General features: G+C 37.0%; 2 protein-coding genes across 5 annotated transcripts; one reads left to right on the top strand and one right to left on the bottom strand.

Moving 5' to 3' along the window:
* Positions 1–344: 344 nt before the first annotated feature.
* LOC112560987 (complement component 1 Q subcomponent-binding protein, mitochondrial-like) lies at positions 345–3,453 on the bottom strand. The gene is made up of 6 exons (XM_025233087.1): positions 3,170–3,453; positions 2,857–3,007; positions 2,430–2,511; positions 2,101–2,227; positions 1,649–1,737; positions 345–959 (listed from the first exon to the last, which is right to left on the bottom strand). Exons 1-6 carry the CDS (start codon positions 3,405–3,407, stop codon positions 813–815), a joined length of 834 nt encoding a protein of 277 aa, XP_025088872.1. The 5' UTR covers positions 3,408–3,453; the 3' UTR covers positions 345–812.
* On the top strand, positions 3,375–13,860 carry LOC112560986 (required for meiotic nuclear division protein 1 homolog). 4 transcript variants are annotated; one of them, XM_025233085.1, is made up of 11 exons: positions 3,375–3,471; positions 3,989–4,387; positions 4,776–4,887; positions 6,381–6,453; positions 7,584–7,623; positions 7,922–8,022; positions 8,379–8,550; positions 10,345–10,421; positions 10,837–10,957; positions 11,474–11,590; positions 12,085–13,860. In XM_025233085.1, exons 2-11 carry the CDS (start codon positions 4,058–4,060, stop codon positions 12,142–12,144), a joined length of 1,203 nt encoding a protein of 400 aa, XP_025088870.1. In that variant the 5' UTR covers positions 3,375–3,471; positions 3,989–4,057; the 3' UTR covers positions 12,145–13,860. The 4 variants fall into 4 exon arrangements, with proteins under 4 accessions (XP_025088870.1, XP_025088871.1, XP_025088869.1 ...); XM_025233086.1 differs by lacking the exon at positions 3,375–3,471 and adding an exon at positions 3,574–3,684; XM_025233084.1 differs by lacking the exon at positions 3,375–3,471 and adding an exon at positions 3,586–3,705.
* The last annotated feature ends 642 nt before the right edge of the window (positions 13,861–14,502 follow it).

Here is a 14,502-nt window from a genome sequence, read left to right as displayed (position 1 = left end):
AAATTTTACAGCTCTAACTGGGACTGTGAAGTGGTTTACCCACAAAATAAGACTAAGACTACCTACTTGGTATGGAAAATTAACATTAAAGCATGTTGGATCTCGAAGGGAAGACCTGCAGCCAAATAAGATGTTGAAAAAAAATGTTCCGATTCAAAGCTAGTACAGGTCGGTAGCTCTCTCAAGCAATGGGTATGTAATTGAATGTTAAAAGGCAGAGGATGGCTAGGTTCCTATGCTACCATGCTATAGATCCACCATACCACAAGTACAGCCACTACATTATAGCATTCCGTAAAAATGATTTCTTACAGATATACAATATGCATCACTGAATCAAAGTCTTGATAAGAAAATGGCAGTCTGGCTTTATTCCTTGTTACATTTACAAGACAAACAACGGTATGCAAAACATTCTGTATGGTCATCAAAGATGCAAAAACTGTGAATAAAATGTGTATGAAGTCAAACATAAACACGTTTCAATGATCCTATCCCTTTGTTCAACCCTGGTTGGAAAATCTGTTAAAAACTACATTCAAAATGCGTTCACAAAATCCAACCACGTCAGCAACCACCAATTTAAGGGAATAGGCTATACAATAAGCCAAAATATAAACTGCATAATTTGCAACTCCTGACAAGAACAGACCTGTCTGATGGTGCGTCTGAATGGAATACGATTGTTCTTTAACAGCTCCCACATAATGCTACACAATTTTAACATTTTGAAGAGCAGAAAAAATCATTTCTATGTAGCCACCACAACATTCTGAAGTATATGAGGAGCCAATGTTATGCCAAAGGACACTCTATTTTTCAGCAAAAGATTTCAGATTTTTAAGAAATTCTACATATTTAGAGTGCTCGTAACTTGAGCTGAAGTCAACAAGCTGGTTGGCAAATTCATCGTTAATACCTCGCTCGTCCAGCATGTCCATAAGGAGATCGTAGAGATTCTGAAAGAGGGAACAGATCTTCATTTTTAAAAGCCAGTTTCAAATAACAGACTTAAAAAATACACTTCTCTATGCTGTTTAAAATTGTCTTGATAACATAATTAACAATGCTGATCTGTATCTTTTTCTTATACAAAGTCACAAACGACAGGCTGCAGGAGATGTGATCTACGATTGTACGGTTTCTGTTATTAGTATGATCACCAAAGTAAATTGTCTAATCAGAGAACTATCTCAGTCCCTTCTGGTTTTCAGGTCATGCATGAAAAAGGAAACAGTTGGGTCTTTTTTGCCACAGACCTCTAAATAGATCGAGTTTACCCTCTTTAGTTTTGTAACAAGCTGGACAAGATAAATCATTTTTCAGGGATAAGACGTTTGTCCAAATTCAGCTCGGTGAATGTTGGGACCATCTTTTGGGGCAAATTTCCTTGCAGTTCACATATATAAGCTCAAGTCACCATGCTGGAATAACTGCTCTGGAAAAAGGGGACGAAAATGTATAAACCCACTCAAGTGTGTGGACCCCCCTTACCCACTTTATCTATAATCTAGTAATGTACCCATTTCCTACTGGTTGTAGTGGACTGTTATATACACACCAGCTTCTCTTAATCTATTCAAACAATGAATCACAGAATAAACAACTCATCCACCTTAAATGTTATAGTTAGTTTTGGATCACCTACCCCATCCATGATGTCTGCTGACACAGAGTACACTGTCTCTGTCAACTCTCCTGTATGCAGTGCTACTTCCTGGATCTCAAAATTATCCACTGTAATAATAATAATAATAATAATGTTTCACATCATCAAACTTAATAGCCACTTTTAAAAGTATATTTTTGGCTACCCCCAACTGAAAACTGGTCCTGGCCAGACACTGTCTCAACACTAAGGCCCTACCAAACAGGCTTGCAGTTTTTGCATTATGAAAAACACTTTTCAGAGAACCCAAAAATAACTTCTTCCTCGGTTATGAACAGCAAACAAAAAAATCATGACATCAAGCATGAGAATTTCAGTAAACTAGATCAGCAAACAGTGAAAGTGTTTTTCTTACATTGATGGCCTTCCTGAATAGGTTTCAAATGGCCAAGACCTTATAGCTGACCCATAGAGGTATGAGTAATACTCACCAATAGCTTCAGTGTCCTGAGATGTCTCCTGCTCCAGCTCTGCAGGTGAGACGAAGGTACAGTGCAGAGACAGTGTGCGTCCATCTCCTTTAGTGATTTCTACTGTAAATGGGGGTCGAGACACCATCTGAAAACCACAAGGTCATGCTAATAAATTTGTATTTTAAGAGCGTCTGACTAAAATTTACAGGAAAACATGGTGAATGGAAACACACTGAATATTTTTTTTACAACTTTATTTGCATATACACATATGAATAAAGCATTTTTTTAAATTACTCGTGAATTCTTCTGAAATTATGACAATGAAAGACCTGGATGAAAAGTACCTCTGGTTCAGCCTCTTGGTCGTCAGCCTGCATAGATGCCTCAGCATCAACTGAACCATTTACTGTGAACTTGACCTTTATGCTGCAAGTGCAAGCATTGTAATTAGTTGATGCACTGAAATAATATGACTTAAGTTATGGCTCATTGCTGGTTTATACTTCAAGCTACAGCTTTTTAATTGACACCTTGATATTTTCCTCTCTAGAAACATGTAGCTTTCTTCTGCTTCAAATACATTTAAATTTTATTTTTTTTTTTATCAATCTCCTTTGCTTTCTTCCTATTTACCGACAGTGAAGGAAAACCACAAGCAATTAGTCTTGGACTAGCCATGGTGCGATTGTAAATTGAAAGGCAGTGAGGCAACTCATGTAGCTCTACCTTATTTTCCATGTTGCTCACTCTTGCAAATTTGAAGTTACTTACATTTCATTACCACTCTTACGCGTCAGAGTTATGTCAGCATCTGCCGTTGTGACTTCAAACCCATCCACACCCTTCACTTGCACTTGTTTCTTTCTTTCAGATTCCTCAAAGGTGATCTCTTTTTCCAAGAACTTGGTCAACTCTTTATCAACTGCAACAACAATCCACAATTACTCGTGCTGGGTTGCACACTAGTAAGTTATACGACCGTCTCAAGCTGAAGTTATATCGTCTAGACTACTGATATCACGTGAAGCCCATCCTTCATGTTTTTATTTAAAGTAAAAATTGTTTAAATGAAAGGCAAAATTACCCTCTGTTTGTAGTGCCCGTGGATAATCGCACGTTGAAGATTTGACCGCAGTCAATGTCGCTGATTTTTTGCGTAGAAATGGCCCAAATAGAGCGCTGCTGCTCTGTCGCATCCCCAAATTTTGAATCTGAGTGATAAATTTAAGAGGACTTTGCGTCAGACGCAAGCTGTTGGAGCCGAAGACATATTTTGAAACTGCTGGCAGCGAATATCTCATACACCTGGCCATTCTTGACATGTGCTTCTCGTGGTGGTCGCAGCAATAATGTCCGGACACACTTCCGGCCAGGGGAGAATCATTTGTTAGTAAACCCGTTTTAGTCAAGACGTTTATATGAATGAATAGTTCCTGTTATCGGTACTTTGTATAGTCATAAGTATCAATTATTATATCAATCAATACTGTTCTATTAGGAATTTTGTATGCTGAATTGAGAATAATTGAAAAGATCATAAAATTATGCGCAAAATAATAATGGCAGGAACTGCTACTCTTACAAGAAAGTGCCGACTAGGTGATGAAATAAAAATTTTTGGTGCGTTCAAGTTTAAACTTCAGTTTACGGAAGAATACGGAAAGAAAATTTACACTTCAAAAAATCAGTTATTCTTTTGTTATTCTGCAGTATTCTAACAGCATTTAGGTAATAATTGGTTGTAGTGATGATATATGACATACAATATCAACATTTAGGTAGCATTAGTGTGAAAGTTTTCAGTGTAAACCCGCTATTCATTATTTGATTTATCACTGTCCGAAGAGTAGCAAATTTTGTTTGCATTTACTTTTTTCTAACATGTTGTTTTATTTTATTTCAGATTGCATTACCTGTTCAGTTCAAACTTTCAGTCTCCTTTTAACTTCTTACGCTGCATAAGACCCAGCTAATGGCACAGCTAGGAAAGACGCTCAGAATTTTCAGGATTGTGAACTTGAAAAGCGGTCTGCAGTTGCCATCCATCACAAAGATACAGCCAGCAAGACCGCATGTATTTAAAACGTCTTATATTTGCTCTTCCTGTTTCTCAAAGCAGCAGCTCCTGGACAGGTTTAGCAGCTGGAGTGCTACAAAGACCACACATATGAGCAGGTGTGCCTCTCAAAGAATACTAACTAGATGTAATACCACAGTTGCAGGCATTCAGAAACAAGTTTCAGCTCTTGCAACCAAGCGACCAGCCAGGAAAAAAACTATAAAATCACTGGATGAAAAAAAGGTGGGATGTTGTAAAAGCTTTTGCTTTTATTTTTCTCTTGAAATCTTCTAAATATGTAGTAAGCAAATGTTTTTGATAGTTTCCTGTTTTCAATTGAAGGAATATATTAATTATCTAATTCTTTAACTTTGAATGAATAACCCTCTTCCATTTAGGAGATATAACTTTTCAAACATCACCATTCTTGCCTGTGCACAGAAGAAAGTCAAATCAATGATATAAACTTTCTGCCCTTCCCTTGACTGTAAATTTTATATTCATGTCCTAGTATGACCTCTATCTATACCTATCAAAAGAACTATTTATGTGGCATTGTAAGACACAGCACCTTACATTTCTTAAGCAGTAGTGTGGCATCTACTGTGATATGATCAATATTTTTTCCTAGGATATAGTAGACAGTGTAGTCGCTTATGCTGTAGCAGAAGAAATTGACTTGAATCAGCTGAGAAAAGGGTTACAAGTGCAAGGCCTTTATGACATCTCTGACTTGCCTGTTGGTGAGCATTTGATTATGATTGTGGAATTTCTGCATGCCATACTCTCATGATCCCCATGTCCTTTTCAGCCAGTATTTCTTGTCCAAGATATCAGTGAATTATTTGATTTAATGAGTTTAAAATGCTAAAAAATAATTAGGTCAATGCATGAGTCACTCTTACCACCAATTGGTGCAACTTACCTTGTTGTGGTGTGGTGGCTTGTGTGCCTCGTCGATCCACAGAGCTATGATGGCAGGAGCCTTGCACTCCTGGCAGGTCTAGCGGATGTTTCTTCAGACCACCAGCTCCTAGTGGCAGTCTTCAAGAGCTGGAATGCTTTACTGATCCAGCTGGCAGACCACTCCTCAAGTTTAATATTCAGTACCTGAAGAACAAAGAAATAAGGGAAATTTATAACTGTGAAGTCAAGAATAAGTATGAGGCCCTTTCAGTACTGACAGAAGAATCAGTGGAAGAACACTGGTCAACACTCAAGAACATTAGGAAGACAACTTGTTCAGCTGTTCTAGGGAAGAGGGAAAGAAAACACAAGGAATGGACGACTTCAGAGACCTGGGCAAAGATTGAATCAAGAAAGGGACTGAAACAGAAGCTCAACCAGTGTCAAGACCAGCAAGAGAATGAAGATCTCGGAGCTAAATTTTTGGAAGGCAACTGCCAAGTGAAGAAGTCTGTCAGGTAGGACAAGAGATGCTTCACTCATGAACTGACAGAGGAAGCAGAGACAGCAGCTCTACATGGAAACATGAAGTGACTATACGAAATAACACCAACTCTGTCAGCCAGGAGCATTAACCGAAACAAGTCAGTGAAAGACAAAGACAGCAAGGCCATAATAAATGATGCAGGACAAATGATGAAACACTTTGAAGAGATCCGGAATCAACCTTGTCCACCATCTTTACTTGACATATCACCAGCAACTGAATACCTTCACATCAACACCAGCCCTTCCACTAAGACAGATATCATCAAAGCTATCAAAAGCATAAAAAGTGGCAAACCAGCAGGCCCAGATGTCATACCCCCAGAAACATTAAAGACAGATCCAGAAACAACAGCAAAAATGTTACAACCCCTTCTACATAAGATCTGGGAACAAGAGCAAGAAAAACTGGAGATTAGACCACCTGGTCAAGTTACCAAAGTCAGGAGACTTCTTCCAGTGCAACAATTGGTGGAGGATCATGCTGCTGTCCATCCCCAGCAAAGTCCTGACAAGGGTAATTCTAGAGAGACTGAAGAAGACGCTAGACAAGAGACTGAGACCAGAACAAACAGGGTTTCGCCAGAATTAGTGCAAGTTACTGTGCTGTACATAGAGAAGATATTTGCTGCAAAAGGGGAGACTACCTGTGTGTTTGAGGCTTCATTTATCTGATTTTGTTTTTTGTTTTCTTTGCATTATAATTTCTCTTTCAGTTAAATTTTCAGAGGTCTTTTATTATGATGAATAGGATGATGGAGACATTTATTTCTATAAATTGCAGATGTCCAGGATGCAGTGCATATCAAAGCAAAGTATAATGTGGGTGAGAAGCAACGGGAAGTCTTTCTCTTCAGGTGTTGATTTTGTCCTTAATCATCCTTCCAACACCTATTTGGTCAAAAAAGTTATATATATATATTTGTTCAATCCTACTTACTTAAATATTGTAAAGTGAAGATGTTCTAGCTATGTTTTTCATTGGCTGTGAGAACAGAGACCATAAACGAGGCACAAAACTATTAATTCTAATTTAAAATATTCTTTGTACCTCACATGTGGCTAAATAGCTAATGGCATGCATGCACAATCAACATTAGCATATACATATACGCATTTGTCTTCCATGCAAATCTTATAAATACAGCAAAGAGTGGAAGTGCGTGATTGAGAGTGTGTGTGGATGTTTGGGTGTGTGCTAGTGTTTTTGGTGATGGTTAAAACTAATCAAATTCACACCATTTGATCAGCACCAAATTTGACTGGAATATTCTTTTTGACCATGGTTTGTTTGTGAGCTTTTATAGTATGTATTTCCGGAGTATGCTTATTTTCATTGTTGTTAGATGTTACCAGCAGCTTCAAATGAAAAAAATGCTACTAATGTGTACACATAGCTAATTGTGCCCAAGTCACAGAACCATAAGCCTAATCAGCGATGATGATGAGCAAATTTTTAACATTGTAATTTGAGAGAGCAGCAGAGATTGAAAGAAAGAGACAGTGAATTGAGCAGCAAAGAGTGGGGAAAGAGCAAAGAAGGGGGAAGGGAGTATTGTCTGTTGCCAAATGTTAACTGTCAACCTTTCAAATAAAAAGGGAATGGCAAGAGTATAAGTTTTTCACTATCAGGTGACAGAAATGCTTTATGTAAACTTGACTGTAGTAAAGTGATAGGTCAAAAGTTGTCATTAAAATCATAGCTGGAAGAAATGGTGGCAGAAATTAACCTTTGCAGTGTCAGCTGTAAAATCACATTAAATGTGAGCATCAGTTATTTACTTTGATACCTGTACTTGTCATTACTTACTTTGCTTAACACAAGTAGTAGTCAATACTTATGTCATTACAATTATCGTTAATGGTATTTGGTTTTAATTTATCTTTGTTCACTAATAAATGTTCACTTCCTATTTTGTGAAAACATAAAGTTTATGCATAATTGGACAAAACATGACATTGGCTTTCATTGGATCTTTTCTTTCAGAGATGGGTCTGCAGTTTTTTGGTTCATGCCAGAAGTAGAGGTAACTCCATTTAGATACCTCTGGTGTTATTGTATCTTTATATTTGAGTGTTAGGTATAAAGGAAGATAAGGCAAGTCTTTTGTCTGGTTATATGCATGTTGCAGAATGCAGGAAAGGGCTGATAAAAGATAAGTTCTTTCACAGAACTGAAACATGAATATCAGGGGGAAAAAAAGAGGCCTCAGCTGCTGCTGCTATTTTATTCCATTGCCTGTATTATTTCTTAAGTCAAAAGATTGATTTTGTGTGTTTTATAAAAAATAGGTATGTAAAATAAAGCAATATATTTTGTTTCAGAGAAGAGAAGTTCTGAAGTTTCTCCAAAAATATGCCACTGAGCCATACTCCCAAAGCCTTGTAATTCATGAAAGAGAAGAGATGGCATTGACATCTATCAAGTAAATATCTTTATTTTCAATGGTATACTGGTTTCTCTATTTTTTTTTTAAGGTAAAAGGGCAATAAAGTGGCAGGTAGGGCTTAAATGATAAATACTGATGTTATGAATTATTTCCACTCAAAATTGTGGGTTTCAAACTATCTGTTTACTTACAATTGTCTAAAATGCAGCTTCATGCTGTTTCTTGGACTTTGCATGCTTTGTACATTTTTGTAAGAAAAACAAACTGACCCTAATTTGTGACCATTTGAAAAAAGCATTTACTTCACACTCTTCTCCACTTCATTCAGTTCAACTTAACTGTACTCAGGTTCAGTATTATATGACATAATGAATCTGCTCTTTTTCTATTAGAGGACCCACTTCCCTTGTCAATGAAACACTGCAGCTTAACGAGGAGTCAGATGAAGGACATGCCACATTGGAAAAGTACGCATTCTCTAATGCCATTGCACAGTCGGTTAAACTGGGAATCTGGGAGGCATCTCTGAACAAATTTGTTGACTCAATTGAAGTTGTTACTGAGGTTTGTATCAGCTGCTAGTTCATCACCTTCTTTATGTGAATATAAAGTGTGTGAAATAGCTGTGTAAAATTGTCCATTTATGTAGGCTATTTCTAGAGAGGAATATTTTACGCTTGGTAGTTATAAATTTTAATGCCACCTACACTTCATCATCTTTATTACTTTTCATTTTAATACATTTCCTTATAACAGGTTATATCCTTACACTAACAAAGTTACAAGTTAAAGGTTAACGGTAGCAATCTAGCCAATATTATAGACCAATGATGCCCAACCTTTTTCGGCCTGCGGGCCATACACATTTCGGACATGCGTGTCATGGGCCGCTTCACCGCAAAAATACAAAAAAAGAAAAAAAAAAATAGAGCAGATACCATTTTTATTATAAACAAGTTGTACTTACCATTAATTATGTAGTAATTAGTGGGATATTTGAAGTTGTTTACCCGAAACCAACTTCTGAATGTCCGGCTGCATAGTAGAGACACCAAGTCGGAGCACTGAATCGAAATGTTCGTCCATCGAAAAAAAGATTGAGAGACCCCCCTACGTAGGGATAAATACTTCTTCTTCCCTTTTTTTCATTTTTTCAAGGTCTTTTTTTATTACTAACATGCCGATTTCCTGCACTATGGGCAGAAGTTTCACGGGCCGGATATGGCCCGCGGGCCGTAGGTTGGGCATCCCTGTTATAGACCATTTATAAAAAGTGTTGAAGTTCAGAAACAGAGTGCTACCCTTATGCCTGCTACAGGCAGGGCAAGGCTGAGATATTGTCACGACACTGCAAAGTGTGTCTCTCGCTCACTTTCTTTCAAACACACTCATGGGGCCAGACAAATGTGTATTCCTCCATACAAAAGAATAATGACTTGCCTGAATGAGTCTGTCTACTAAACAAAACAAAATTACATATATATAAAAGAAAGTCCTAACTATGATCTACAGCCTTTCTTGAAACAGATATTCCAGTATACACAATCCTCCATTCAATAACAGCAGTCAGAAGTCGATATGCTTCATTCTTCTTCCACTATGTCCACACAGAAGTATTTATCCAGTTGGTTCCCATGCAGATAATCTAATCCGAAACTGGGATTTAAAATATCCTTAGCTGAAATGTTCCTCACTGTATTACAATGATTACAGATGCAACGGCTAGGCGTTGACATGTCGCTTTCAGATTAACATTACTGCTGACAGCAAAGCGTTCTTCTACAAATACTGGCACATTGACTTGGCATTGGCTCTTGAATTCACAAAAAATATTATGATATAAAAGTCTCGGCACTTAGCATCCATTTAGCTTCAGAAAATATCCTTTACTCACAATCAAATGTCCAGCTTTCAGTCCTCTCGGGCTTACTTTCTCAACACTATGATGAAACTTGCTATGAATCGTCATCTCTGGTGATACATGAATCCTTCCTCTGAAAAGTTATGAAATGACTACCAATTGTTGTCTCAAGTACACACAAAACATTCCTCCCAGTTCCTTCAGTACATTTTTGTTTACTGTCTGCCAGTCAATCTTCTCACAACACTCATTTCCTTTTTACACCATGGATACACGCATTAAGACAATCCGATGTCATTCACACTCTTTTGTCCTTGTACAGTGTGTGTTTAGGCCTACCCCTTCAGCTAGATCTGTGACAGATATCCATATAAATGATCTTAGCATCATTGTACCTACACTGAATTTTATTTTACGGACCACAGCTTTATTTCAAGTAAGCTCACAAAGAATAAACAATTTGTAGGTAGATTGATGAAGGAATCTTTATTATGTAGGATCTGAGAGACGGAAGGAAAATCAGCATGTCACGTCGTGAAGTTTTGCGCAAGACTGGAGAACTTTTTGCTTTGAGGTACTTTTTGCATGCATACATGCATATGACCATTTGAGAGGAGATAATATATTAACATTTTTTCATAATGGTCAATGGGCATACATTTCAATTTGGAATGTAAATGATATTTGAGGAATGGGTAAACTAAGTACAAGGAAAGTCTAATATTTGGAGAAAGGAATAAAAAGGTATGTAGGAGTTGCATAAAGGTCATTCACAGTCTTAATTTGGCTTTAATGTTTCTCAATAGGTTATATTCTACAAACACAGAAGTTCTTTTTCTGAGAGATTTTCTTTCACTTTTTGTGCGCTTGAATTTGAAAGAAGAAAAATATCTCGATATGGTGATAACATAAACGTGTGCCCTAAATGTGTTTGATACTTGCACCCCTAGTGCACGGTTTTAGTTTCATAGAAACTTCTTTAAATACAGGCATCTGATCAACCTGAGTTCTGACCTGCTGGACACACCTGACTTTTATTGGAACAGGGCAGTCTATGAACCTCTATACCTCTCTATCTATCAGCATCTGGATGTCCATCGACGAACAAGGGCAAGTTATTCAAATGTAGCTAATCTAATTTTAAATAAGTACAAGATGGAACTGTGTTGTCAGTGTTAACTCACTTGATATTTCTTTAGACCTGCTTGTTTGTACAGCATTTAACATAAAACACTGAGCATTATCATAACTAATGTAGGTTTCTTGGCATTGTCTCATTATTGGTTTGACATTATAAAGACAAGTCTCTGAAATGTGGTGTCAGCTTCTTAACCATATAGATCTCTGCATGTTTTTTTTTTTTCAATCAGGTGATGCTAATAAAACCAATGTTTTAATTAAAATTATCCACACAACAAATAGTCACCAAATAAGTGTTAAGCATCATGAAAGAGACCCCATCACTTTTAATCAGGGTTATTAACTCATGGTGTTTCAGCTGTAGATCTTTTGTCTGTGGAAGTGGTCATTAGGGTTCATTTTCTACACCAATAGAGTGAAAGAAATTTCCTTATACAAAAATATGCAAACTACTGTGTTTACTGTAACAGTGACTCCTCATGACAGGTAATGAATGAAAAGCTGAGCCACTGCTGTGAACTGATGGACTTGTTAAGGAGCCACCTAAATGATGCACATCACACACGACTTGAAGTCATGATCATTTTGCTTATCATGGTGGAGGTGAGTGATATTTGTGCTCTCTATAATTCATCATGGTTTGAATGTGGTTGTCTATGCTATAAAAGTGCAGGCTCAGTTGTAGCTGATTTACATCACCACCCAGTTTTTAATTTAAATGTTATATTTTCATCACTAAGCAATGTGTCAGTCTGTGTTGTGGACTGCATTTTAATGTTATACATTTTTGGTCGTATGTTTCAATGTAACTCTCTGAAGTTGTAAGGAATAGGAATTCAAAGACATAAAAAGTTTCAAGTGCCTGTAGCTATAACCCTTGTCTTATTTCCTATATAGAGGAGGATTATAAGTGCAAACAGAAAGATTCATTGTACCAAAATGCTCTTGGCAGCATCTGATAAGAAAACAATGTTTGAAGATGTGAATTCATAGACTTTTCTCCCTCACACTTGTCCCCAGTTTGAACCTCTGTGAATGGTACTCAAATTATTTTCATTTTTACTAGTGTCATAAATGTTTATATTTTTTTTTTTCAGGTGGTCTTTGAGATCGTCCACTATATTGAACGCTACATTGAAAGCAAAGCATCTGCATGATAGTGCTAGCACATCTTCGCCAGAAGGAACAGAAAAGGGACATCAGAACTGTTATGTTGGTGTCAGCTCTGTGGCATTATTGAAAGGAAGCTGAAAGTTGACAAATCAGAATCATGATAAAATATTGCAAGCAGTTTGGTAATGAACTGGAAATCTTTGTAAAGGTATCAGAGATCTATAATAGCCTCCATTTTAGACCCAGACATGTAACACTGTCCTACTTATTATAGGGCTCAAAATATGTATCTGTACTTTTGTGTATGTGACACGTACACATACACATTAGATGAAAAGGAAGAGGGAAGGTGTATCTGTATATTCCGATGTGTTTTCATTCTCTAAGTTTACTCTTTAAAGAAAAACACTATTTGAACAGTGATAGAACTATAAAATGTGAAACATGAAAAGAATTTTAGTTCGATATATGTATACATATGACTATAAAAAGAAATTTTGCTTGTGGTGCATTAATTCATGCTGTGCTACAGTTATCTCATTCAGGATATCAGGTTGTACACATCATTAATGTTCATCTTAACAGTGGCAACCTCTCTTGATTAACTTAAATCTTAAGTATCTGTTTGAAATATGCTGTACATATGGAAGAAAATATATTACCATTGCTTATCAGTTTTGAAACATACATTGACATAACAATGGGCTTAATGTCTCTAAGCATAAAATAGTTCAGAATGTTTTCTAAGAAAATGTTCTCATTAGCTTTTTTAGGTGATTCGAAGCAATTGTCCATATTCACAAGAATTAGAGGCTGAGTTAGCACACTGGATGTCTGTATCCATCATTTGATCTATGAGCACTGCCCATTAAAACAGCAGTTAGAATTATGCAGTAAGCACTCCACGTACAGTGTTTTAAAAAGGCTTTTGTTAATTCTACTGCATGGTAAATTTCTTGCATAGCATTTTTTTCCTATGAACCATCATGGATAATTAGCTGCCTTCACACTCTCCTTTAAAACTAATCAAAAGTCGTCAGTAGATCAAATGTTTGCTGAAAGGTATATTCAAAGTTCCTGTCGAGAGAAGATGCACATCTGCAGCCCACACAAAGGACACTGTAGTGATTTGCAAAATCTGTTGTATAAGTCTTTTTGATACCTTCTTGGAAGGATTATAGCAATGTTTGGTTCTACCTTTGTGTGAAGTTATTTTCCTTATGAAACAAGCACTTCTCAGAGAACAAGACTGATGAACACCTCTCATCTGTAATGAAAGTCAGAACCGCACAGACATTTCAGCCAGACATAGAAAAAGTTTTCATTAAAAGGAGGTGTCAAGCTTCTGGACAAAACACTAAAAATAATTGTAAATGTCTGTTTTAACTGTGGCAATTTTTGTACAAGTGCATTTAGTGCTGTTGCATACAAGTCATTGATGATGCTTAATTTTTTTTTTTCTTTTGTTTAACGACTTTTTACTTTGCATTCATGAATGTGGCTAGCCACTAATCCATTTGTATGCACATCATTTACTGTGTGTCTTTGAGGGTGACTTGTTACTAGAGACTCTGTGCATAAAAAAGGTGCTGGGCACTAGTTCAGTGGCTAATTCGCACTAGCCTGGTAAATGTTTATTTTTAAAGCAAATTGAAATGGAAATCCTGGTAAGATAGGAGTTGTTGACTTAAACTGTTTCAGGCTATTGGTCTGTTTACAATAAATCCAACTCTGCAAATACAGAAGACTACCACTTTGAAGATGATCTTGTGTGGTCATTTCTTCAGTGCTAGATTTTAGGGTTTGTGCTTTCACTACACAGGCAGCTGAGTCTTTGGTAAAATTTATTGTTCCAGAGATGTACCCGTTTACTGCCCGTATAGCAATTCGTAAACTATTTCAGAAGTTGCCCATAAATCTCGATAGTCGCATATTGCTACAATCAATCCTTCGCGTTGTTTCCCCCTCACCTTCAAAGGACAGCGGAGACCTTTTCTGCGTGTACCGATATGGGATGTTCTGTAAATAGCTATTGTTTACGTTTAACCTATAAGCTGTACTAATCCTTTACATGGTAGCAAAGTCTGCTGCACAGTGTAAGTTTAGAATGGTTATCTCACTTATCTGGGTAGAAACTTTGTGAGAAAGCTGAAATCATAACGCAGTATCATCGCAAACTCTCAGGTCAAAGGAGGTGCAAACAGTCGTAACAGTCCACTGTGGTCACGGGCGGATGTTCGTGCTGTAGTCTTCATTTCTGTCCAAGCAAAACTAGGCAAACGTAAACGCTAAACGCATACATTCCCGATGCATAACATCTTTTTCACGCATAAAACCTTACCAGGCACCCAAAACAACAGTGTGAAGTTTGCCTATCACTGAAGAGAAGTAGGATAACAGTA

This window comes from Pomacea canaliculata, linkage group LG4 (assembly GCF_003073045.1).
Source record: "Pomacea canaliculata isolate SZHN2017 linkage group LG4, ASM307304v1, whole genome shotgun sequence".
NCBI lineage: Eukaryota > Metazoa > Mollusca > Gastropoda > Architaenioglossa > Ampullariidae > Pomacea > Pomacea canaliculata.
The sequence above is the reverse complement of the archived record's forward strand: the minus strand, read 5'-3'. Positions and strand labels throughout refer to the sequence as shown.

Bases quoted from the DNA above. Each gene is read 5' to 3' on its own strand.
- LOC112560987 (XM_025233087.1), bottom strand. From the start codon at position 3,407: ATGTCAAGAATGGCCAGGTGTATGAGATATTCGCTGCCAGCAGTTTCA. The intron at 2,512-2,856 runs GTAAGTAACTTC...TTGCACTTGCAG, and splicing joins CGTAAGAGTGGTAATGAAAT to CATAAAGGTCAAGTTCACAG. The intron at 960-1,648 runs GTAGGTGATCCA...TCCCTCTTTCAG, and splicing joins CAGCAGACATCATGGATGGG to AATCTCTACGATCTCCTTAT.
- LOC112560986 (XM_025233085.1), top strand. From the start codon at position 4,058: ATGGCACAGCTAGGAAAGACGCTCAGAATTTTCAGGATTGTGAACTTG. The intron at 4,888-6,380 runs GTGAGCATTTGA...TATAAATTGCAG, and splicing joins CATCTCTGACTTGCCTGTTG to ATGTCCAGGATGCAGTGCAT. The intron at 7,624-7,921 runs GTAACTCCATTT...ATTTTGTTTCAG, and splicing joins GGTTCATGCCAGAAGTAGAG to AGAAGAGAAGTTCTGAAGTT.